This window comes from Onychomys torridus, chromosome 17 (assembly GCF_903995425.1).
Source record: "Onychomys torridus chromosome 17, mOncTor1.1, whole genome shotgun sequence".
Lineage (NCBI taxonomy): Eukaryota > Metazoa > Chordata > Mammalia > Rodentia > Cricetidae > Onychomys > Onychomys torridus.
Window position 1 is genome coordinate 19,792,209 of NC_050459.1, and position 26,482 is coordinate 19,818,690.

At 47.4% G+C, this 26,482-nt stretch overlaps 1 protein-coding gene across 6 annotated transcripts in view; it reads right to left on the minus strand.

Annotated features, from left to right (window-relative positions):
* Tacc1 (transforming acidic coiled-coil containing protein 1) overlaps positions 1-26,482 on the minus strand; it is a 97,342-nt gene that overhangs the window by 16,322 nt on the left and 54,538 nt on the right. For 3 of the 6 annotated variants that reach the window (XM_036209258.1, XM_036209256.1, XM_036209259.1), the window contains exons 3-7: positions 16,209-17,274; positions 13,632-13,667; positions 12,274-12,334; positions 9,295-9,415; positions 5,933-5,985 (exon numbers count right to left, since the gene is read on the minus strand). In XM_036209258.1, coding sequence (XP_036065151.1) covers positions 5,933-5,985; positions 9,295-9,415; positions 12,274-12,334; positions 13,632-13,667; positions 16,209-17,274 — 1,337 coding nt within the window. The remainder of the gene's footprint in view (positions 1-5,932; positions 5,986-9,294; positions 9,416-12,273; positions 12,335-13,631; positions 13,668-16,208; positions 17,275-26,482) is intronic. The other 3 variants (XM_036209261.1, XM_036209260.1, XM_036209257.1) reach the window with 2 other exon arrangements.

A 26,482-nucleotide genomic window follows, 5' to 3' on the forward strand; every position in this document is an offset into this window, starting at 1 on the left:
CCAACACCTTGAGGAGCAGCAAAGATCTATCTATGGTTCCGGTCACAATCGGCAGTCAGCAGGGACGCCATGGAAGAGAAGGCCCTTGTATGGGAGCACCAGCAGTAACCAGTCTGTGCCACGCTGACTGCTTGTCCCAGTTGTCCCCAAGTCCCTGCCACTGCTCTACTAGAGGAATGCTCAGAAAAGCCCAAAGAATTCAACTTTATTTGTTTGTTTGTTTTTGTTTTTGTTTTTTCGAGACAGGGTTTCTCTGTGAAGCTTTGCGCCTTTCCTGGAGGTAGCCCAGGCTGGCCTCGAACTCACAGAGATCCACCTGGCTCTGCCTCCCGAGTGCTGGGATTAAAGGTGTGCGCCACCACTGCCTGGCAAGAATTCAACTTTTAACAAGTTTTAACTTCTTAAAAAAAAAAAAAAAAAAAAAAAAATCTGAGTCCTAAGTGGAAAACGCTGCTGAGTGACAGACTTAATCCTCACAACATGTAATGAATGACAGATAGCCTTGGTCACCACTTGGTACCAGGCAAGGGTCTACACCAGACACTCAACACAGACGGGCTCAGCGATAAACACAGATCACACATTTGCGAATCCTTTCCTTCCTGTAGTGCTGGGGACGGACACAAGGCTTTGCCCAGGCTAGGCAGTCTTCTACCCCTAAGTTATGCCCTCAGTCTTCAACTCAGAGTTCTCTGCATAAGGTTAACCTCACAGGAGTGGGGACTAGTTTACACTAAGTCTATACTGCCTTGCTTTGAAGAGGTCCCGACAAACACACCAGTCTTCCCCAGCTGGCTTCTCTCCATCCGTTTTTCCCACCCTTTCCTATCAGAACACCGCCTGATCCCTTGGGACCCTCACACTATCACGGCTTTTGTCCCTCACCACTCTTCCCGAGGCAGCCAGGCCCTGCTCTGTCTACGGATGAACGAGTGGGAAGCTGGGAGTCTCAGCCCGTCACTTCAAGGGCCGAGTGAGGCACCTGACGGTATGTACATCGTACAGATGGAGGCCCTGCAGACTGAAGAAGTGCTCCTGCCGTGCTTTTTTAAAAAGGAACTGCTTTCCTAAGCTATCCGACCGAGCTGTTCTGAAACTCTCTTCCTCTCACGGGTATGGACAGCAGGAACGGGGAAACGGAGGCTTCAGCCCCGCCCCAGCTGGGGTTGCTTTGGGCTCGATGAAGCCAAGGACGCCATCGGTTTCTAAGCAAAGACGGTTTCTGTCTGGAAACCAGTCGCTAATGAGTGAGAGGCTATGGTTCTCGTTCCTCCTGCGCTCCTGTGCTCTCTGCCTTCCCACTTCCTGCCATGCAGAAGCTCTTCCTCCAACAGTGCAAGAGGGTAGGCAGCTCTGTTCTCTAGGGAGATACCGTGGGCCGTGGCTCAGTCCTGAGTACTGAGAAAGTCTGTACACATACAAAAAGCTCCAGGAATTATCAGGGGGAAGGGAACCACATGAAGACAGACAATTGTGCATCGCTTTCTGAATACACAAAACACACGCGTTATACCATATTGTTCATCAGCCAAGACTTGAAATGTTCTCATGTTTGGAGAGTGGCCTCTAATTTTGAGCTACATCCTGAGTCCTTTTGAAGTCCATTTGGGGCAGGGTCTTACTAAGTTGTATAGTGATATTTCATTTGTATTGAAATGTGATTTTATTTGTATGTCAATAAAGTTGCCTTGAGGTCAGAGCAAGCCAGAGCAGAAGCCGAGCAGTAGTGGGGCACGCCCTTAATCCCAGCACTTGGGAGGCAGAGCTAGGCGGATCTCTGTGTGTTCAAGGACATAGCCAGCATAGCAGACACACGCCTTTAATTTCAATACCAACCATAGAAGACCTGGAAGTCTGTACAAACAGGCAGTGACAAGGAGGTCATGTGGCTGGGTTTACAACCAATGAGGGAGGAGAACAGAAAGTCTTTAAATAGACAGGACGCAGAGAAGTAGGTCTCTTGCGGAGAGGAGGAACCGCAGAAGCAGTGAAGGGTAAGGTTTTCTGCTTTGGCTCTGACCTCGTGGTTTTTAACTCTGCAACTGGCTCTGTGTTTCTTATTTAACAAGCAGGATACATCTACAAAGTTGCTTGGGCTAGCCTTTAATTCTCCTGATCCTCCTGTTTCAGCCTCTGAGTGCTGGGATTACAGGCATGTTTCACACGTTAAGTTTAAAATAGATGAAAGTATACTATACTAGTATGCCTTCTACTACTCTCGTGTGCTCTCATCTACTTTAAACTACAGTAGTTCATTCACATTTGCCAACTCATCACCACCACCTGTATCATAAGGACCCTCATAGCCTAACCCCGAGTTTCCGTGAGCTCATGTTTGATACAACTGCCCACAGGACACATGGATTGAGAGCTGGGTTCCTCAGAGCCACAGATCTATAAAAACTCCACAGCTCCCCTCTTCCCTCTGCCTGGATCCTGAGTAATTCCTCCACTCGACAATGTCACAGGAATAAGTACGGGGTACAGCAGCCCACAGGAAAGCCAGGGTCCCTCCCTTCACCAATCTTACAGTGTTACAGAGAAGGCAAGGGGACAAACACGTGATTCAAAGACAGGTTCACAGAGATCAAAGAAACGCCACATGGACAGGCAAGGGCCGAGCATGGGAGGAAGGGAAGAAACTGCACCCTTTCGTGTCTACCACAGCGAATCCGAACCTATCCTAAGAGAAGGAAAGACACTTCCAAGCAAGGAGAAACAAGGCCAGCTGGGGGCTTAAAATACAGAAATGCATTACCCTGAACGCTAGGCATGACAGTGCACCCCAGCAACGACACATTCAGGCGAAGACGCAAGCATTGCTAGTTTCAGCCAGCCTGGGCTACCTAGAGAGACCTGGTCTCTAAAAGCACAAGTAGAGATATGCACATGCACAAATATGTATCATACTTTTATTAGACACCTTTAAAGCTATGGTACAGCACCAAGTCTAGAAGCTGGAAGACTAGTTAAAAATCTGTCATCTTTTAAAAGACTGGTAGGGCTACGGGCTCAAGAAGAGAAGGTAACTTTTCCCCGAATTCTGAACACAGAGACCAGCCCGCCTGTGAGAGAGAGGAGGGACCAACGCAGGTGTGGGGCTCAGACAACGCGGTGGACAGCGGCGTCATTTGGTGAGGAGGCTCCTCTGGTCGCTCTGACAGCTGCTGCTGCCGGAGCAGAACTTGGAGTTGACCTCACTGATGTCGTTCTGGTTATAATCCACATCGCAGTCACCATGCTTGTCACTGAAGTCGAAACAGCACCGCTGGGTGATTTCTCCCCACTCCCCTCCCATCCCCTGAAGGCTGCTCCCCACTCATCCTGCAGGAACTCCAAACCTCCTAGCAGGGTGTCTGTGGCCCCTGGTGGGCTAATCCTTGCTGGCCATATGCATACTATCCTGCAACTGCATGAGATTACTCACAATTGTTGTAAAATGTATGCTTTTTCTCACTTCCTCTTCCTTTGCACAAACCAACTGTCCTACCGGGATGGCAGATGACCTCATCTGCCAAGAATCTTCCCTTCTCTAACACTTACTCAGATGGAGAAACCTGACAGATGCCATCTTAACCAAGTGGCCATGACTAACTCCACTGTTGGAGTATATTGTTGTAAGGGGTGTTACTTTTGTTTATGTTGCATTTGTTTAACTCCGTGAAGCTGTGGTACTGTGCCTGTCTAAAACACCTGATGGTCTAATAAAGAGCTGAACGGCCAATAGCGAGGCAGGAGAAAGGACAGGCGGGCTGGCAGGCAGAGAGAATTAATAGAAAGAGAAATGGGGGGGGGCAGAGAAGGAGGAGGAGTCCTGGGGTCAGCCACTCAGCTACACAGCAAGCCAAGAGTAAGAGTAAGATTTACAGAAGAGAATGGAGATGCTCTGAGTCAAAAGGTAGATGGGGTAATTTAAGGAAAGCTGGAAGAAAAAAGCCAAGCTAAGGCTGAACATTTATAAGTAATAATAAGTCTCCATGTGTGATTTATTTGGGAGCTGGGTGGCAGGCCCCCCAAAAGAGAAAAAAAAACAAAACAAAACAAACACTCCACCAACAAAGGGAGACATGGACACACTGTCGCTTCTGTTCTCTCTGTACAAAAAGCAGATGAACTTAGCTTAATCATGAAGAAACACTAGAGGACCGCACACTGAAACTGTTCTATAAATAACGGCCTGGAGCTGGGGAGAGGGCTCAGCCGGCAAGTGCTTGTCGATACGTAAGCAAGAAGACTGGAGTCTGGCCGACCAGAGCCCAAGGAAAAGCCAGGTAGGCAGGGCAGCTCAGGACTGTGACCCTAGACTTGGGAGGTGGAGACGGGGAATTCTCAGAGCAAGCTGGCTAGCCAGACTAACCACATCTGTGAGTTCAGAGTTTAACTGGTGGAGCCTGTCTCAAAAGAATAAGGTGGTAAAATGATGGATGAAAACTCCTCATATCAGCTAGGCGGTGGTGGCGCAGGCCTTTAATCCCAGCACTTGGGTGGGAGGCAGAGGCAGGCGGATCTCTGTGAGTTCGAGGACAGCTTGGTCTACAAAGCAAGTTTCAGGATAGCCAGGGCTACACAGAGAAACCCTGTTTCAAAAATCAAAAAACGGGCTGGAGAGATGGCTCAGAAGTTAAGAGCACTGACTGCTCTTCCAGAGGTCCTGAGTTCAATTCCCAGCAACCACATGGTGGCTCACAACCATCTGTAATGAGATCTGCACCCTCTTCTGGTGTGCAGACAGAATACTACCTACAAAATAAATAAATCTTTTAAAAAAATCAAAAAACAACAACAACAAAAGAAAATCAGCTTTAGGTCTTTGCAGGCATATGCATACACATGAATGTGTACCCACACACATGTAAACACACATGCATACACACAAAAGTAAGTGGACATCATTCTCAAAAACTGTTGAGGTCAGCCAAGCATGATGGCACACACCTTTAACCCCAGCACTGAGCATTAAAGACTCAGCTGGAGCTGATACCAGAAGAAGGAGGTTAGTGGAGCAATGCTAAAACTCAATGAGGTTTCCATTTGGCTGTTTGGGAAGGTTTAGGAGGGATAGCCTTGGTGCAGGGGTGTGTCCCCAGGGGAGGGCTCGAGGCTTCAAGTCTCCTGCCATCCCCAGCGGACTGTTTCCAGCTTGTGAGCTCCAGCTGCCTGCCTCCTGCTACCTTCACTCTGCTCCGCCATCATGGGCTCTAGAACCGTAAGCCCCAAAGAAACCTTTTCTTCCACAGGGTGCCTCGTTCATGGTGTTTCATGACAGTGATGGAAAAGTAACCAATTTACTTGCTGTGTAAGTAATCTAGGATGGTCTAGAACTTGGGGCCATCTTCCCACCTTAGCCTCCCTCCCACGTACCAGGATGTTAGTGAAGTGTGAGCTAGCAGCCGGGCTTTGATTTCAATAGCACACTTAACATATGCAAATTGTTACCTTATTAGGAGTCACTGAGACATTGACTAAACATCCCCCTTTGTGTACTCAGTCTTCAAAGGCTGATTGTATTTCACAGTATGTAAGACATTTCAATTCAGACTCACAGTTCAAGTTGTCCACACAGTCACATGGGGCGAGTGGTTGGTGTACAGAACATTATGCACAAACACTAAGTTCTGCGGATGAAAAACTGTATATGTATATATAATACATATGCAAGTATGAGTGTGAATGTGAGCATGGGCACTGTAGTGTGCAGACAGAGGTCAAAGGGCAACTCTGGAGTCCATTCTCTCCTGCCCCCACCTCTAGGTGGGTGGTCAGGCTTGGGCAGCAAACACTTTTACCTGCTAAGGCATCTAGCCAGCCAGACATGTCTTCCCCCTCATCACCTAGTAGTAGTAACTAGAATTTACTTCTGTTAGTGTGGGCTCCTAAACGAACACCCAAAGAAACAAAGGCTACTCCCACCCCTCCGAGTTTGGGAACTTACATGCACAGTCGACTCCTCTTTCTCCGTCTTCTGGCATGTCTCCTTCTCTATGCCTGAAAGAGAGAAAGTCACTTTTATACTTATCTCAAGGAACGGGTGCCTCTGTTCCTGGTGAAGGCCAGGCAACTCCAGCGCAGGCTTAGAACAACAGAACACAGACTTCAAGATTTCTAAGAGGTACACTGGCATTCTCTTTCTTGAATTCGTGTTAAAAGTCCTCAACCAGACAGGCTTGCAGAGTCAGGCACAGCTATCAGCCCTCAGGCAGAAGGAATGGGACGTCTGCCCCCTTGTGTCCACTGGAAACTTAGCAGAGGGGTACTAAACAACCAATTTCAGAAACCGGAAAGAAACCCTGAATCCTACTTTATTCCCCAGTCTGAGCACATTTAAATTCTGGCTCAGGCGGACACTCTCAGCTCATGTAGCAGATAAAATGGCCTTAAATCCAAGCCTGAAAACCCAGTTCATGATGATCATCTAACTGGTCTCCTTGTCATCCATCAGGCCTATTTTTCTGCTCTCAGGTGACATGGTGGGGGATCAGGGGCTGGACAGACAGGCACACAAAAAACAAAGCTAAAAATCTCCTTGTTGCAATATTTACTGTTTCAGTCAACTTACAACACTGATGGGATGTCACAACAGTTCGGCTAATCTGTTTCACTTCTAAACCACAATCTAATGTAAACCTCTCCTCTCTGCAAGCTGACCATCTCAGGCATCAGACACGGCACGGAGATTACCACAAATGCAAACTGTGGCGTGTGTGTGTGTGTGTGTGTGTGTGTGTGTGTGTGTGTGTGTGTGTGTGTTCAGTTTTTACTTTCTACCAGCTTTCCAGGGTTAACGACAGGTCATGACCTTTAAATCTCTAAATATAGTCTCACAAACTACACTTTAATGATGTTTTTTGTCAAGACCACAGTTCTAAACTTTCAGTGAACAAAGTTTAAGAGCACACTGTGACATGGACGACATTAACGAGGGGCTTTCTTCTGGAGTGATGTAAGTCCTATCTACGGTGAGAGGCGCTGGCTGGGTCAGGTGAGTCTCGGTTCTTAAGGATTTCACAGGTGCTGGTCCGTCTCCGCCTACCACAGCAGCCTAATCAGGTGTGAAGAGTCATTTCACATTTTAGCCCCAGGAAATGCAATGCTGGAGCCATGGTCTGTGCCCAGAGAGAGGAGAAATGAGATAAAGCGAATGGTGTCCTCAAGGTGAGACCCCAGCCAGCTAATCCCACAACCTGTGAGAAGAAAAAGTCTAAGGAAGGAATTAGGTGTTCCTGAAAGGCACCAATAAATAAAACTTCTGCTGATGTAATTCGAAGAGGGGCCAGGTGCCTTTCTAAGCAAGCAGCAGAATTTGGCATCAACAGGCGCATGGTTCTGGAGTCATGAAGGATACGGGAGTAAGGGGTTGTGTAATTTTTTTTTTTTTTGTCGGAGCTGAGGACCGAACCCAAGGCCTTGCGCTAAATCCCCAACCCCGGGGTTGTGTAATCTTAACTCCAAGGTTAAGGAAAGCCATGAGGTCAGCTGTGAGGCACGACAGTCCCTGCCTGGAGGCTCCCAGAGGCCTCTGTGAAGCTGTGAAAGCAAAGCCTGGGTGCGTTGGAGACTTGGAGGTGCTGGAGATGCCTCAGGCATGGGCTACCTGCCAAGGAGCGCTGCAGACGGGGAGTGGAACCAGCCCAGGAGAAGTATGCTGCCAGGGGAGAGGACCCGCAAAACCCTCTGGCGACGGACAGAAGTACAGGATTCCAAGTTTGCCGTTTCCTCGCTGGGTCCCTGCTCCTCCCTTTCGGATTGGTAATGTATATTCTGTGCATTGTATATTCAAGTATGTAATCTGCTTTTTGATTCTACAGGGTGTTACAATTAAGAGACTGCCTTGAGTCTCAGATGAGACTTTGGACTTTAAAGTCTTGAGACTGGGAGACTACAGGGACTTTCCTGAAGTTGAACTAAATCCATTTTTGCATAATGATACAGCTGCAAGCCTATGGGGGCCAACGTGTTCTCGTGGGAAGGATTAGCGGGCGTGGCCTTGTTGGAGGAAGTGTGTCCCTAGGGGTGGGCCTGGAGGTTTCCTAGTTAGTCCCCCCACCTCCCCGTGCCTGGTGGTTGCTGTCTCAATACGTGAGCTCTCGGCTACTTCTCCAGCGCCAAGCATGCCTGCTGCCGTGACGGTCATGGACTCTGACCCTCTGGAACCACGAGGCCCCCAAACCAAACGCTTTCTTTTGTAAGTTGCCTTGGTTGTGGTGTTTTGTCCTGGCAACAGAAAAGGACCTAAGACACGGCATGGTGGCAGGCATAAGAGCCTGTCATCTCAGTCCCTGGGAAGCGCAGGGTGGAGGTCGCTCCACAGGTGAGGCCAGTCTGATCCACGTGAGTGTTCAAGGCCAGCCAGGGCTGTAGAGCTAGACCCTGTCTCAAAAATGAATGAATGAATGAATGAATGAATGAGTAAGTTTCAGTTGGTGTGCAAAAAAAAGGAAAACAAACACCAAGACCAAACCCTATACTTTCCCCTTTGTTTGGCCTTCATTTTAGAAGGTTCTTCTACTTCGTAAAACTTACTTTAATGCGGGCCTGCTGATATATATACACCTATAATTCCAATTCTCAATTGAGAGAGGCAGGAGGGTCCTGAATTGAAGGCCAGCTTGGGCTACACAGCAAGTCTGACTCAACAAAACCAAGGGTTACGATACAGCTCAGTGGCAGAGGGCTTGCCTGGCACACACTGAGCCCTGGGTTCAATCCCCAGCAGTGCAGAGACAGAAAACCATCAAACAGACCCTCGGAATATAAACTGGTGTTTTTCTATGGCTCTCATTTTTGCTACACAGGTCTCTCTCAGCCATCAACCTTGCAAAAAAAGGGACCAAGATGCTCTCCTGGGCCAGTCGGGTGACCTGGTCAACATGCTTAGCAACATCGCCTCTCTGGAGCAAACCGCAGAGGAAGAGCAAGCCCAGACAGAGCGCTACAGTGAGGCCGCCACAGGCAAGTACCACGACCTAAACAACGCGCACGACAACCCCCAAATGGCACATGAGGACGTATTTACAGGCCATTCTAAGACTGACGGTACAGATGCCAAACGAGAGAGAAACTGAGTTGACATCTCCTGGGCACCCTCCACACACACCCAGGACTGTGCTAAGAGCACTTCTGTGTCTCTTACAGGCAAGAAGCGAGTACAGATCTGTGCCCTAACTGTCCCTCAGGTGAACAGGCCTTCCAGCATGCCTATGCTTCTGTACCCGCTTCTGAGGATGAAAATGCAGATGATAGACACGGGAACATCGGAACACTCACAGTAGTACCCCAGGTCTTCCCCCGGCTCACCTTTCACCTCTGCCCCGGCTGACTTCTGACCACAGGATGTGGACGCCAGTTTCTCCTCATCAGTAGCGTGGCCGTCCCTATTAGAAATGTCCGAGATCTGCGAGATCACAGCTCCTTCATCCTGGGAAATGCAACAGAGAGGATGTTGTCCTTCGGTCACGGCGACCAGTGACATGTCTAGGGTGGAGCATGTAGCTGTGACTGCGTGAGGGTATTTCAGGGTTTGCCACAGGTCCAGCTACAAAACTAGGAGGAAGCTAGTCTTTCAAACCTGACATGTTGTTCTAGAACTTCATTTCTGTGGCTTGGGCCTGAAATTTTTAAAAGGTGTGCTTTTCTAACCCAAATACGCAAGATTAAGGGCTTCAAGAGCTCCGAGGTAAGAGTTCAATTTTCCTTGCATATATTCCCCTCCTTAGTTCAAGAACACTCGCCTCACTGTGCAGTATAAAGTTCTTAGTCACAACCAGAAACTTTCAGAACAAGTATTTATAATAACGACCAATTTTGGGACCATACTGGAATACTCACAAATGACATCATCAATACCTGGCATACTCTGAATATTGAACTTATTGTTACTCTAGTGATTCGGTATCCTAGGGGCTATTTCAAAACTACTCAAGTTAACAGTCATCCATTTACAGTATTTTCTCCCTCAGAATCTGGATTTCTACTCCACTTCTATGAAGAACTTACCCCATGGAGGAAGGAGTCAGGGAATGATAAGCACAAAATACACTGTGTGCATGTGTAGACATTGTCAAGAACAGATAAAATATTTTTTTTTTAAAGTTATCTGCCAGAACTCACCCACTCAGCAAGGCTGGCTGGCCAGCAAGGCCCAGGGCTGTCCCTGCCTCCCCCTCCTCCCCAGCACTAGGGTGGCAGGCATCGCTGCCGCTCCTGGCTTTTCTCAGAAGTGCTGGGAACTGAACCCAGGTCCTCAAGCTTGCACAGCTAACAATTTACCAACTGAGCCTCGGCCCTTTAATCATCCTTTTTTTTGGGGGGGGGGGGGGAGTCGAGACAGGGTTTCTCTGTGTAGTTTTGGTGCCTCTCCTGGATCTCACTCTGTAGCCCAGGCTGGCCTCGAACTCACAGAGATCCGCCTGGCTCTGCCTCCCGAAGTGCTGGGAATAAAGGCATGTGTGCCACCACTGCCCGGCTCCTTTAATCTTCTCAGCTTAAAAAAAAAAAAGCCACTTTCTCTTCCACTGTATGCTGAGTGTTAGATTGCTTTATTCTGTCCACTTATGGCTATAATTACTGATGCACAAATTATCCTTAAAATACTCTAAGAGTTGTAAGAATTACCAAAGACAGGAGATGGCCAGATAACTCTTTCTACACATCTCTACTCAAGTACACTAAGTAAATAAATGTAATGAAGACGATTTTGAAAATGCCTCACAAAAGCGGATTCTGTTGAACTAACTCATCACTAAAGCTTTTACAATACAATATGTAAGGCTTTTGTTTTGTTTTTTGAGACAGGGTCTCACTATGTAGCCCAGGATAGCCTGGAACTCATTATGTAGGCCAGGCTGGCCTCAAACTCCCAAGTGCCAGGATTCAAGCCAGGCGTCACCACACCTAGCTGGATTTTATTTTTGAGAAAACGGAAGAGAAATTTCAGTTTGTGTTACCTGCTTTGGCAAAATTTGAGGAAGGATTTTTTTTTTCCATATATTTGTAACAGTCAAACAAGAATTCCAATTGCAAACTCTCCCCACTCTTTTGAAAGCATCTCACACCAGGGCGGTGGTGGCGCACGCCTTTAATCCCAGCACTCGGGAGGCAGAGCCAGATGGATCTCTGTGAGTTCAAGGCCAGCCTGGTCTACAGAGCGAGATCCAGGAATGGCGCAAAGCTACACAGAGCTACACAGAAACCCTGTCTCGAAAAATCCAAAAAAAAGGTAAGAAAGAAAGCATCTTATACTTCATCAGTTGTTGGTACAAAGTGCACAAAATAAATTAATTAAACTTAACCGCATTCTATTGACCAACACATGTGTTTCTACAATTATAGTTCCACTAAAGTAAGGTCTAAAAAAATTAAAAGGTAGCATCACAGATCTGTGTGCTTTGGTTTTAGAGTTTTGTTTTGTTTTGTTTTGCTTTGTTTTTTGGAGCTGAGGACCGAACCCAGGGCCTTGTGCTTGCTAGGCAAGCGCTCTACCACTGAGCTAAATCCCCAACCCCGGGTTTTTGTTTCTTAATTACTCCATATATTCATATATGTATATCATAAATCACTAGGGTAAAATAAGAATCAGTATTAATTTCTGTATTCCACCTTTATAATTATAACCAGCAGAAGCATTCAAAGCCATGATAAGACCTATTACTGATTATTAACAAGATGAAGAGGAGGAAGTTTTATAATCGACACATCTCTCAACTCTCTGAACCCTTTTCCAGGTTTGATGCCCACCCAGTCTTTCTTCAGACTCATTTTTGGGCCCTCCATTTTGCTGGAAGGCAACAAATTGGAAAGCCACCTGAGCCTTACTAAAAATAAAAATCTATCCAGTTACGAGTCAACACCCTTTATAGAACCAATACTATACCTCTGGTGACCTGGAGAGTCGCACACTGCACTGAAATCCTCCACTGAAGGTCATTGTGAGAGTTCTCTTTTCTTTCTTTTTTCTTAATGATTTATTTTTATTTTATGTGCATTGGTGTTTTGCTTGCATGTATGTCTGTGTGAGGGTATCAGATCCCCCTGGAACTAGAGTTACAGACAGTTGTGAGCTGCCATGTGAGTGCTGGGAATTAAACCTGGGTCCTCTGGAAGAGCAGCCTGTGCTCTTAACCACTGAGCCATCTCTCTAAGGCCCCCCGAGCTGTCTTTCTCTTCAGGGCCTTTCTGGATGAGTTTGGGACACTAAGGCTCTAATAATTGGTTTCCTTAAGTCTGAGCCCTCAAACACCCCCACGGGACCCATTCTGGCGACCAGCACCGACTTACCTGAGAACATGTGTCCAAATCAAGAGCCTGAGTTTCATATTTCTTCACCTTGCAGCCACTCCTAGAAATGAGAGGAACAGACAAGCCAGTTTGGAACCCCAATGACAACTCTCCAGGAGAGAGATGGAGCAGAGCACAGGGTGTAGACAGAAGCCAAAGCGCATAGCACCACATGATCAGACGCTTGCATGGTAGAGCTGTGGAGACGATGCACACCCAGAGACCCACAGCCAGGCTCATTCTCTGGCAAGACCACCTCACTCAGTTCTACGGATTGCCAGACACCAGAACTCTGAACCCCCACGTGTTTAATTACACACACCACACACACACACACACACACACACACACACACACACACACACACACACAAAAACCCTTTCCGAGCGAGACTCTCAGTCCCTCTAAGAACAGCCTCAGCAGCTAGACATATTTGGTTATGATCTTTACAGGTTTGATTTTGACGTTCACCAGAAAAATTACCACGCTGGACCAGATTCTTTGAAAATTCTTTATTGCACTAAAAACCACAGGAATCTCCAAAGACAGCTCCAGTCCAGACTTGGGTGCTTACAGAAGGGAACTATAGCCAAGAGAAAGCATCGAAGGAAAAAACCTAAACAAATTGTTACCATTCTTAGTAGTAAAGTGGAGAGAAAAAAAAAAAAAAAGTACCATGTACAATGCCCAGAACTGAGGAAAATGTGGCCACCTGTTATTTTTAGACTAGTACACAGTTTGTGATCATGGGACTATTATAGATACTCCTATGTTTTAATAAACTTAAAATATTCAGGAAAAAAAAAACCACCATTCTGACTAATAAAAGGAAAAAAAAGTATTTCCAATTTGTTTTCCTTTCACGGAAAAAAACCGAAAACATAGACAAGCATGTAAATTATCAGTGCACAAGGTTACTGGTTCATGATCTTCTTTACCTGCTATTCTAAGTGTTACCAAACTGAAGTTTACTTGGTAAAATTTATTCCTTGCTCTAAGACAGCAGCCTCATCCTACCAAAAAACAGAAAACTAATTATCCCCAACAGTGAATAGCAGGGCAGTCCATCACATCACTGCAGTATGATCGGGGCCAAGCCAGCTTTCGGTCCAAAGTGCCACATGACACATGCTGAGTAAGCCAGGGAGGGGGGGCACGCTTTTTGCACCCCAAGGTGGAAAAAGCAATATCTGCTCCTTTAGGTACAGACAATCGCAAGGCTAAGCTGACTAAGATGTGGCAGATGAAATGCAAAACCGTTATCAGAGGGTCAAACAGAAGCTGACATGCAGGGAAGAGACAATCGGGCAGAAGGAAGGAGTCCCGGGACAAACAGAACCTACGGCAGAAGTACTTACAACAGAAAACAGAGAAATTTCACTTGCTCAGTAGTCCTGATGCATCAACAAAACGAAGAGACACACAGATGGAGAAGAACCACGTGAAAACTAGAACATTTATCTTTTGCCTGCCAGATGTAAAAGTTGCATAGTACTCGATATCATGTGAGATACAAATTTAAAACACCATATTCAAGCCTGGCATGGTGGTGCATGCCTCTAAGTCCAGCACTAAGCAGGCAGCTCTCTGGGAGTTCAAATCCAACCTAATCTACAAAGTCAGTTAATTCCCAGCCAGCCAGGAGACCTTGCTTCAAAACAAACAAAATGGAAAAAAAAAAATATATAAGAAGTCATATTCATGAAGGTCAGCCCTGGCAAATGAATGGTAACAAGACCTTAGCTTTAATGAAGTAGAGAGAGATACAAACACCGAGAAACATTTTATGTTCAGATTTATAGATGGGAAGTAAAGACCTCCATGCGTATGAAGGTACAGCACACAGAGACGGTGCTTCAGCACTGAGCACATTCACTGGAACTGTGCAGGACCAGGTCAGAGGCACAGATGTAAAGACACCCGGCTCACTCCCCCATCAGGGTCACTAAGAAACTTAAGGCGAGCCAGGCATGGGGCAGTATGTCTGCCATTTGGCACTTAGGCTAAGGCAGGAGGCCAAAAGTTACAAGCTAGCCTGAATTTGACACAGTGAGACTCTGCTTTCCAAGGAAGTTTAGAATGATTTCAGTCATGTATATCATGTACTCTGCAGAATCCTAACCATCCCATACTGTCCCTATTTAAGCACATTTTTTTTTTTTTTAAGCTGAGGATCGAACCCCGGGCCTTGCACTTGCTAAACACATCTTTCAAAAACTAACTATCCACTATGGATGTTAACCCCACTACGCTCCGTCTCCGCAAAAGTGAAGGGACCCTGCTCTCCAAGTCCCAACACTGCCCAGGAGCTCAAGCTCTCTTTTCTTACAAGAAAGGAATTCTGATTGGGCACAGACTTTTTTAATTAAATGTGCGTGATCTATTAGAGCGATCAATTTATTCCACAAAAAACGGAACAGTGGAGAACGCCACCGGGTGAAGACAGTGGGACTCAAGAGGGCATTTCTTGGATCTAACTGCAAGGGACAGAGTTGGGGTCTCCTTCCTGAGCCCAGATCCCAGCTTAGGGAAATGCACCGGCCGTCTGCAGCTGGAGAGCAGGCACTGAAGGACTGCAACTCTGGCAGGCATCCAGGGGCCAAGCACCAAGGCAGCTGGACACCCAGGATGCCCCCAAGCGCTGTCCAGAAAAGCTAACCAACCATAAAGCCCAGAGAGGTCTGGGCAAGGCACCAGTAACTGTCTTCAAAGCCCATCTCACTGCTCATGTGGCATCCAAGAGCAGCTTTAGAACGACACCTGTCCCTCTGGTCCCCTTCAACAGGAGAGCTGACTGCCGTACGGCCCAACTTTCTTGGTCCTGAAATTAGTATTTCTACTCTTCACCCCTCTGGATAGTTTTCTTTCCAATGGAATTGACAATCGGGTGTTTTTAAAGGCACAGTAATGTTGAAGAGTATTTCCTGCGGCTGGAGAGATGGCCCAGCGGTTAAGAGCACTGGCTGCTCTTCCAGAGGACCCTGGTTTGGTTCCCAGCACCCACATGGAGATTTACAATGGTCTGTAACTCCAGTTCTAGGGGACCTGATGCCCTCCTCTGCCCTCTGCAGGTACCAGGCATGAAAGTTGTATGTACACAGACATACATGCAGGCAAAACACTCAAATTTCCCTAGCCAATCTAACCACCACCACAAACACACTTCTTTTCAGCATTTTATCCTCCGTGTCACTGGCCCCTGGCATCAAATTTATCACAAGATGTCACAGGGTCACAAACAGGTAGACTATCTTTTATTCAACTTGAGTTCCCTGATAATGTAATCCTGTATCAAAATTAAAAACCTGACACGGAATATGGCCTGAGGGGTTTACTTCGGGAACTCCCAAAGTAAAAGTCCCTTCCTGTTTCCTAGGAGAAGTGGAAGGTAGAGAGAACACACAGCAAACTTACCCAGATTTAATCCAGAATACTCTCCATTCTTATCACGGAAATTTGCTAACAAACTAGAAACACACGAGGAAGCAAGAATTCTCTTCACTACCACCACCGAAAGTCACAACTTCCTGTTCTCTCTCTAAGACTGTTCTGGGTCATTTCCGACATCGCTGACCGTAGACAGTAATTTTGAAATGTAAAGATGGTGGCTAACACTGGCACTTGAATTCTATATACAATGTGATTCCTGAAAACCTCAAACCTTTACTTGATTTCTTTTAAACATTTTTTTTTTTAAAGTATCCAGGGTAGGGGGAAATGACCTAAACAAGTCAAGGGTCCAGAAACAAGGCAGAGATCAGTAAGCGAACTTCTGATGCTTCCAAACGCACCCAAGATTTAGGCAAGGACTACGGAGGAAAGTGACCCCACTGCACCTCAACCATTTCTGAGTGCAATTCACAGAAACCAAAAGGAGCCGCCAAACTCCCAGAGAACACACCAGAGCACCACACCCAGCGCCCGCTGTCACTCACGTTATTAAACGCGACTTTGCCTTCTTGGGTGAGTCTAAGATTTCATTAACATGATTACCAGTGGCAGAACAAAGGGTGCTGCTTGTCGACGCTGTGGCTGGCTTGAAGGGATCCATGGACTCATCCAAGTTATCTGGGTCAAAGTGGTAGGAGCCTTTGCAGGAGAGGGGTGGGGAGCTCTGCAGGATGGGGCAGCTCCCGGAGGAATTCAAGTTGGGGTGACCCCGTTTGCTAGGATCTGGCTTAGGAGACGTTTGGGAGAGAGAGGCATCTTGGACTCTTGGGTCTGCAGGCTGTTCGACATGTACTGGCTGACTGACGACATCTTTCCGTATGTCGGGCGTCAGTTTGTTAGCAGGTTTCCTTGGAAGGGCATCCCTGGTCTCGACATTTTCCCTATCTTCTATAAACTCATACTCAAGCCTGAGAGGTGAGTTCCTGGGCTCCTCCTGCAGCTCAACCCCTGAGCCACTGGTGCCGTTACGGAGAGCGCTGGCAGCTTCTTTAAGGTCAAGGGAAGACTTCTGGGCCCTGGCAACCCTCAGCACCCGAGGATGTGTGTTCTTATCGAATTCATCAGGAATCGCCAGGGAGGAAACCTCAGGGAGAGGCAAACCCTCCGTGGTCATTTCGGCTTCCCAGCTGTCGCCTCTAGCTGTCTTCTTCCTCAGGGAGACAGGTTTGGGTTTCCTCAGCTTGCTCCTGCTGGCCATGGGCTCTCCAGTCTTCAGACCGGCTTCTGTAAAAGCCTCTGATGTGACCCCCATGCCCCCCTCTGTCACTGGCTTGTCCTGAGCGGCTTCTGAGGCAGCAGAGGGCAAAGCCTTGCCCGTGAGTGCAGGCACACAGCCATGGGATGCTTTTGGCTCCTCTGTGGAACTCCTGGTGCCTATTGAAAATGGCCTCACTACCGAGATCTTACTAACATCATGGTGGGTTTCTCCTTTGACATCCTTGACAGAGTGAGGATCAGTGGGCACTTCATTTTCTGGAGGTCTAGAACACGGATCAGATGGACATTTTTCAATTACTTCTGCTACAAACTGTTCATCGGCTTCGTGTGGTTCTAGGGGGAGAAAAGAAAGAAGAAAACTCTATTAAAGAATTCTTCCCACCACTGGGAAAGAGTCTGTACTGTGCGGCTTTACCTCAACAAGCAGCAAGCTCCTCCTGCCCTTAGCTCAGCCACGACTTCAGTTTCTCTATACCCTCCCTGGCCAGGCGGTGGCAGAGTTCCCCACTCACAGAGTCTAGACTAACCACGGACGGTGTCAGATGGGCCTGAATCACGGGACACAAACTCAGGTGACGTTAAGAGAATCTAAGATTACATAAGTTAAGAAGCACTGTGGTGGTTTGAACGATAATGGCCTCCGAGGCTCACACCTGGTTTGTGAACTGCTTAGGAAGGATGAGGGAGGTGTGGCCTTGCTAGAAGAGGTGTGCCACTGGGGTGGGGCTGGGGTTTCAAGAGCCCACTCGAGGCCCAAGGTTCAGTATGTGAAGTTCTCAGCTGCTGCTCCAGAGCCACAGCCGTCTGCTGCCCACCATGAGGTTAATGGACTCACGCTCTAAAACTGTGGGCCGGCCGCAACTAAATGTTCTCATTCCTAAGAACTGCCTCAGTCATGGTGTCTCTTCCCAGCAAGAGAACTGTAACTCATAGACTTGCCCTGGCACAGTGGATATTTAACAGACCCAGCTGCTGTATTTTAAAAGTGGCGGAAGGAGTCACCATACAACGGGGCCCGTGTAGGAGGTTTACTGAGGGAAGGGGCAGAGAAGGGGGCAGAGACGGGTCCCTGAGGACCGAGAAAGGGGAAGGGAAAGGAGACGGGAGGTGGGCAAGGCCCGCCTTTTATAAGGAAACATAGTGAATGCACACAGTGGGTGCTTAGTGGCTGCAGCTGAGGTCTGTCCTGTCAGAACCCTAAGGGCAGGCCAGCACAGGTGCCTAAATGCCAACATTAGCCACTAAAATAGCCGAGATTTTTTTTTTTATTTTAAAACGATACTTTTAAATACTTCAACAGGCTTTTCGCCAAAAAGACTTAAACCCGTGTGGAATCACTTCATGACCATTTTTGAAAATTTACATTTTCAAAATTTTAAAAATGAGAGAGAAGTCTCAGCAAGTAAGAGCACTGGCTGCTGCTCTTGCAGAGGACCAGGGTTCGATTCCCAGCACCCCCACGGCAGCTGACAACTGTCGGCAACTCCAGTTCCAGGGGACCTGACACCCTCCCAGAGACATAGTTGCAGGCAAAAACACCCTATATATATATATATATATATATATATATATATATATATATATAAAAAGTTGTTTTTAAAAAGTAGATGAAGTGCTTGAAATCTTCAGCAATTCAACTTTACAACACACCCCCCTATCCCTTCAGACTTCTGGATGGGGTGTCCCTCCAGTGAGGCAGACGGACAGACGGATACTGATTAAATGATTGCTCGGTGAGTGGGCAGAGGAAAGCAGCCGAGAAGAGAAGAGCTTCTTCCTGCAGAGCCCTGGCGAAGTCTGGCTCAGCCTTGAGATACAGCCAGGTTGTATCTGAAGCAGCTCCCCCAGCTGCGGTGAGGGGATGCTCTGGAAGGGGCTGAGATGAACAAAGCTGTGAGTTACTCTGGGGCTTTCCTGAGAGGGCTGCTAATCACCGGAAGGAAAAACCCTAGGCAACACTGGGGAGAACTAAGGAGGTGGGCTTGGCGGGCTTGGCGGCGGCGGGCCGGATATGGGCCGAGGGTACCACTCCCGGTGAGTTTGGGAAATACCAAAGAAAGAGGTTGCCTACTAAAGCCAGGGAGGTGGATAGCTATTTGGGGGAGTCTGAGGAAGAGATGCTGCAGGGCTAAAAATTCAAGAATTAAGGGGCTGGAACTGTTTTGCTAACTGAAGTCATGGCTACAGATGTGACTATTCTTAAAAAAAGAAAAAGAAAAAAATCACTGACTACTACTGAAGTACAAGTGGTCGCCAGCCTACACTTTTACCTTGAGCCCTGACATCTTTAAATCCAAATTGTTAAAATAGATGATGTCAATTTTTAAAGTATACCTTAAAAGGTTACCAATTTAAAACGTAAACTTTATCTTTTTTAAAGTAGTGATAGTGTTGATATAACAGCATCCTTGACACACAGGAAAATGCCCAAACATCTTAAAAAAGAATACTGAACTAATAATGATCTCTAGAATTTATCTTAAAAATATCTGAGCAACAAATAAAATAAAAAACGGTGTTGGGAGAGTATGGAGCAAAATCTTCAGCTCTTTTAACATGGATACGGGTGTGGGGAGAGCATGGAGTTTAACATGGATGAGGAGAACACACACTCTAACACGTGTGCTTCACGAGGTGATCACAACTTTTTAATGATTATTTCCTTTTATTCTACATGCATTGGTGTTTTGACTGCACGTATGTCTGTGTGAGGGCGTGGTGGAGTCAGACAGTTGTGAGCTGCCACGTGGGTGCCGGGAATTGAACCCAAGTCCTCTGGAAGGGCAGCCAGTGCTCTTAACAACTGATCCGTCTCTCCAGGCCCTGGTCATTGTAATTACAAGTTTGGGGTGTTAGGGCTGCAGTTCACCCACAGAACACACTCATTTATAATTCACAAGGCCCTGGGTTCAATCTCCAGCATGACGACTGGAAGAAACAGAAATGGAAAGAAAATGAAGTGGTCTCTGTCGTTACTTTAGTCATGTAATTGTACATCTATGTTATCTGCCATCCTCCCATCTCCATTCCCTTACAGGGCACCGGGCCCTAACACTCCAGTCCTCCAAGCTCCTCTGTAGGCCTGGGGAAACTTGTGGTTTAGGACAAAATGTCACCAGGGAAGGAAGGAGCCAGGGGCTGAGAGGCCCTCTCCCCTTTAGCCTGTGACTCCCACACTCATCAACTTCTGGAGTTTTCTCCCTTTGTTACCCAGAGGCCTTCGCTATCAATCCCTCATCTCAGAGAGGTCACCTAACTTTGTAATTTTCCCTTTTCCCTACTCTCCTTCCTCATCCTACAGCTAAACTGTGGGACCACACAAGGTAAGGGACCAAAGGGCTGGGTGCGAGACAGCTGACCCCATGAGCTGCTTTGTACTGTCGCCCACGTCCAGATCAGCAGTCATGATGGTAAGGAACTGAAAATGTTAAGCAATGTTTGGGTACCACAGCAGCAGGGGATGAGGAAAGGAAAAAAATCAGGACAGGGCACCCTGATCCAGCCTCAGCCTCCAGCCTGCAGACAGCTGAAGAAACCCTGCCAAGGGACATTCTCCTCCGTGATCATTTCTTGGCGACCTCCTCAGGACATGGGCCAAGTAAATGAATCCACCCATTCCTTCATCTAGGTACTGTGGACCCCACTTTCAACAGCACATCTCAGCACCACTAAAAAAAAAAACATCCTGACTGGGTAGTCAGAGTATTAATTTCCAACTAACCAGTTTGTGAAGCTGTGCAAATATAAAAATATAAAAAAATTAGCAGCTAGGCGTGGTAGCCCATGGCCTCTAATCCCGGGACTCTGGTGCAGAGCCAGGCGGATCTCTGCGTTCCAGGCCAGCCTGGGCTACCAAGTGAGTTCCAGGACAGGCGCAAAGCCACACAGAGAAACCCTGTCTCAAAAAACTAAAAGAAAGAAAGAAAGGAAGGAAGGAAGGAAGGAAGGAAGGAAGGAAGGAAGGAAGGAAGGAAGGAAGAAAAGGAGTATTTATTGAAGTATTATTTGCATTTATACCACCAATCAGCAAGTATCCCAACAGCAGCTGCCCAGCATACCTACCTCTGCCCTAGGACAGAAACTTCAAGTCTAACACCACACCCCAGTGAGGGATGAATAAAACATGTGCTATCCCATCTCAGGCCAGTTTTAGCCCGAGATTCGGCTTTGCTTCTCCTCTGAAAGCGCCGTTACATAACAGCCAATGTACCGTCCATGCCTTCCTGCCTTCTGCTCACACAGAAACTCGGCTTTCCTTGCCGAGGGCGGGAGGCTCCTTAGCCAGAGCCAGCGTGAGTGACGAGCTTGATTCTGACAAGCTGGGCTCTGCCAGAGGCTGGGAGAACTCAGTCACTGGGAATGGATCAGGCGATAAACTCACAGCAAGCACAGAGGAAATCCAGAACCAAGGCGAACGCCAACCCTGCCACATTTGCTGCTAACAGAACTCCTTCAAGACAAGAGGGCTGCCAACCCTCACTTTTCAGCATTAGACGCTCTGGACACCGACTCAACACAAAGACTAGTATGGGAGACTTCTTCCCTCCCTCCTTAAAATATTAGCAAAAGGAAGGGCATGGAATGCTAGAATATTAAGGATTAAGATAACTAAGGCACTATTCTAGATTGTATGCTAAGAATATTCTGGGTTCAAATACGAGCTCACAAAAGCCTTTTTAAAACCTTAGAGAAAAGCAAATGTCGGGGGCTGGAGAGATGAGAGGTCCTGAGTTCAATTCCCAGCAACCACATGGTGGCTCACAACCACTTGTAATGAGATCTGGCGCCCTCTTCTGTGTACATAATTAAAAAAAAAACAGTGATGTCGGGCGGTGGTGGCACACGCCTTAGGAAAAAAAAAAAGGTTGGGGATTTAGCTCAGTGGTAGAGCACTTGCCTAGCAAACGCAAGGCCCTGGGTTCAATTCTCAGCTCAAAAAAAAAAAATTGTATTGTGTATGTATGTGTGTGCATGATGTGCAGGAGTGGGCATGGATGTGTGCTACACACCCAATGTGAAAGTCTGAGGACAACTTTGTGGGGGTGAATCCTCTCCTTCCACTTTTACATGGGTTCCAGGACCGGCCTTGGTGAACAGGCTTACAAGACAAACTCCCTCACCCGCTGAACCTGTTTTTGTTTTGTTTTGAATTACATGGGGGGCGGGGGTCCAGACTACAGCCTGCCTGTATAGCCTGCGGACAATCTAAGGGAGCCGGTTTTCTCCTTCATGCAGGTCCTGCCGACTGAACTCAGACTGTCAGGCTCGGCGGGGAAAATCCATTATTACCGAGCCACCTCTCCTGACTTGTTTTTGGAGAAAGGTTTCACTCTGTAGCCCAGGATAGCCTCCAACTTGTGGCAGTCCTCCTGCCTCAGCCTCTCAATGCTGGAATTACAGGAATGAGCCGCCATACCGGCCTCACAGGTGTTTCTGTAACTCAGCCTCACCTGAAAAGGGCTGGGGAGGCCACTCTTGTCACACACACACAGGACCTGGGTTCAGATCACCAGCCCCAGGCAAAAAGCAGGTATAGGGTGGGCCCCCTGTGGCCCTAGAATGGGGAGGGAGGGGGTGGGATTCCTGAAGGCCTTGTCTCAGAAGATAAGGAGAAGGTGACCCAGGAGAGACAGCTGCATCAACCTCTGGCCTCCGCCTGCAAATGCACACCCCGCACTAACAAGCACACACTAAACAAATGTGCATGCAAATGCAAAAGGCAAGTGCAAGCCATTGGAACACGGCACACGTGCACACTAACTAGTGCCCGGGGTCCGGTGTGATCACAAAGGCATTGGAGCTCAGACCTGAGCCTTGAGGCAAGATGCTGGAGATCTAGGCAATCTGCCACTTCCTCTCCTTGGCTCCAGACAGATGACCCTTCTCTTCTGTTTCTAAATATCTAACATTACCCCGAGAAAAGGGGCCTCCCTCCCGTACTTCAGGCATACACACTGGCTCTGACGGACCATCTCTCGTCCAGTGTCTACAGGACCGGGTTTGGCCACCACAGCAAACACACGGGGCCTTGATGACAAGTCAAAAACAGAGCTGGGCATGGGGGCCTATGCCTTTAATCCCAGCCCTTGGGAGGCAGAGGCAGGTGGATCTCTGCGAGTTCCAGTCTAGCCTGGCCTACAAGGGAAGTTCCAGGATGGCCAGGACCACACAAAGGAAAAAAGAAACACCATGAACACATAACATTCCTCACTCCCTTTATCTATGATTCCCTCAATCATACGATCTACTAGGGTAGACACTGGGACTGGGGAGTACCAGAGTCAGTTCTAATGAAGTATCACACTTGTGGGAACCCTAGAATTTGCAGGCAAGCCAGGTTTGGGGGAGCACAGAGACCAAGATCTCTTGTGAAGAGGTGCCAGCCTAGGACTAAGCCATGAGCCCTCTGGACTGACGTTAACTGAAGGTGGCTGGTATACGAGCAGGACTGATGTGGTAAGCCACATCCTATAAACTGTTGGCTGTACTCGGGTAAGTGGAGCAAAGAGATCCATCAGTAACAGGAAGAAAGGTACTATTTCCACGTGGAAAAAAAAAAAAAAAAGCAGCCTGCTCATGACTGACAGGGAGGGTCATCCTCACAAGGAAAACTCAGCAAGCTCTAGGAATACAGACTTCTCGAACACAGGGTCCCAGAAAAAAACAAGAGCCAAGTTTAGCCACAGCTTACTTCTCATCGCTAGTGGTCTGAATGCAGGTCAGTGATTCAGAGCCCAATACGGAGCCCAGAGGAATACCAGGGGCCTGCAATCCCAGCACTCAGAGGGCAGAGGCAAGAAGATTCCAAGTCTGAGGTCAGATGAGCTACATACTGAGACCCCCTGTCTCAAAACACACACACACACACACACACACACACACACACACACACACACACACAATTCTTGAAGTAATTATTGGCATGCAAGGTATCTTCTATTTGCTGTTGGAAAAACCAACGTCTACAGAACACCGAGGCCAACACTTTGTGCTTTCTTCTAGAACGAGCTACTCTCAGGCCTTTTACTGTGCAATAACTCTAGATAAGAATTAAATTATTCCCCAATTTTATATAGCTGCTGTGGTGGTCTGAATGTGAAGTGTCCCCCACAGGCTCCTGTGTTCAAATCCTTGGTTCCCAGCTGGTGAGACTGCTCAGGATTGTTGTAAAACCTTGAGGAAATGGCACTCGCTCTCTCCCTCCTCCCGCCCCCTCCACTTCCTGGGGTGCAATGTGTCCAGCCACAATCCCGCTCTGCCACAGGCCTTCCTGACACCCCAGGCTATTTCCCCCAGAACTATGAGCCCAGCTAAGCCCTTCCTCCCTTAAGCTGCTTTGGTGAGGGTTTTATCACAGCAAGGGTAAAAAACCAATGCACCTGCCCTTCCCTTATCCTCCAAAGCTCCGAGCTCATTCCTGACACCACTCCAAGTACCTAACCTCGTACAGATGGCATCTCTACATAGATAGAGATGATAAAGTCTGATTTTAAGTCAGCACACCAAGAGAATAACATCAATAAACTAGCCAGAAACATTCGTGAGTTCCACAACTGTGGATTTAATAAAAATTCGTGAGTTCCACAACTGTGGATTTAATAAACTACAGAACAAAAATATTCAGAAAAAAAATTACATCTGTCCAGACTTGAAATGATCCTCCAACAATAACAACTTCTGACGTAACATTTACACTGCGTTAGGTATCTTGTGTAATCAAGAGGTGGCTTACAAGCACATGGGAGGATATGCAGAGGCAGCACATTTCATTTTATACAAAGGAGTGAGCACCTACGGTACTGGAACTGAAGGACACCACTTTTTAATGAAAGCTATGATCTCTCTAGCTATCTCAATTAACAGGCTATTTTGTAGTAAAGTAACCCTTACTTCACCCTACACTGACCCCAAGGCCAAGGGTGGTATGGTGGTTTGAATGAGAAGGGGCCCCCATAGGCTTATACAGTTGAATGCTAGGTTGCCAGTTAGTGGAACTGTTTGGGAAGGATTAGGAGGTGTGGCCTTGTTCTCGCTCCAGGCCCAGTCAGCTCTCTCTGCTTCCTACATTGCAGGTAAGGAGTTCTAAGGCCACTCCCATGATCCCACCCAGCACTCTATTACTAGTTCAAAGTGCAAAATCAAATTACTGGATGTGTTCCTGACATGGTGCACCCACCCACCCACCACAGAGCCCTATAATCTACAGCACAGTCTACTAGACATAGGCACAGAGCCAAGGCTATGGTCCAGGTGAGGACACGATCCCACCTCAAAGTTCTTTGCAATTGTGAGGAAAATGTCAACCACCTCTTCTGGCCACCACCTCAGAGTCCTCATGTTTTTACATATAAATCATGACCCTCACTGGACTGCTAGGCTTCCTGAAGTACCAACTTCCTTTTCTGAACAAACTACTTCCTTTTTTAATTTTCACACCCAGCAAAAACAAAGACATATCTAGAAGCATTATAGAAATCTGTGTTTGAAAGAAATTTCTTTAAACACACACACACACACACACACACACACACACACACACACACACACACACTTACGTATGTACTGATTTAGTTTGAGTGGAGGCACATACCACTGCACGTCGCTGGTTTCCGGGGCTGGGACTCTGGTCACTTTATGCACTGAGCCATCCTGCCAGCCTGATGTGTGGATTTTAAAGATCCTTTATATCACAGACATAGGGTAGTTCAGTGGTAAGGCTCTTGCTTCAATCAGACCACAATTAAAAACAAAACCAGAAGAACAAGCTGGGCAAAGGTGGGCGTTCCCTTAGGAGGCGTGGTTCCCTTAGGAGGCGTGGTCTCCAAGATAACAGACTTTCAGGGATGGGACCAAGTTCAGCATTTCAGAGATGAAAGGAAGTCAAGCCCTGCCTGGGTGCAGCTACAAACAGTCAGAGACTAAAAAGACCTAGCGAGGCACTGACCCCAGGGTGCAGCACCTGTGTCTGCACGGGGACAAAGACAGCCTCAGGAAACAACTGAGGGCCTCGAGTCAAACAATGAGTCAAACAATGAAGCTGCCGGACCACTTCCCTATCCAAACTCAAAAATTAACTGAAAATAGACCACAGACCTAAACAGATGAGCTCAAACTGTCCAAAGAAAACACAGAAGTAAAGCCGGCTCAGTGGCTTATACAGGTAACCCCAGCCCTTGGGAGGCAGGGGCAGGAGAATCAGGAGTTCGAGGCTAGCCTCACCTACAAGGTATCGAAGTACTGGTATTTGCTAGGATAGCTGTTGAACTTTGACAGCAGTATGGCAGGGGGTAGAGAGAGCGCTCTCAATGGTTAAGAGAACTCTTAACTGGTGAGACCTTATAGAAGACTGGTCTGTAGCTCCAGTTCCAGGGCATCTGACGCCCTCTACTGACCTCCAAAGCATACGGCATGCACATCGTGCACATATGTACACGTAGGCCAACACTCTCACACATAAAATAAAAATAAAGCTGAACGTGGTGGTGTACAACTTTAATCCCAGCACTCAGGAGGCAGAGGCAGGGGGGTCTCTGTGAGTTCA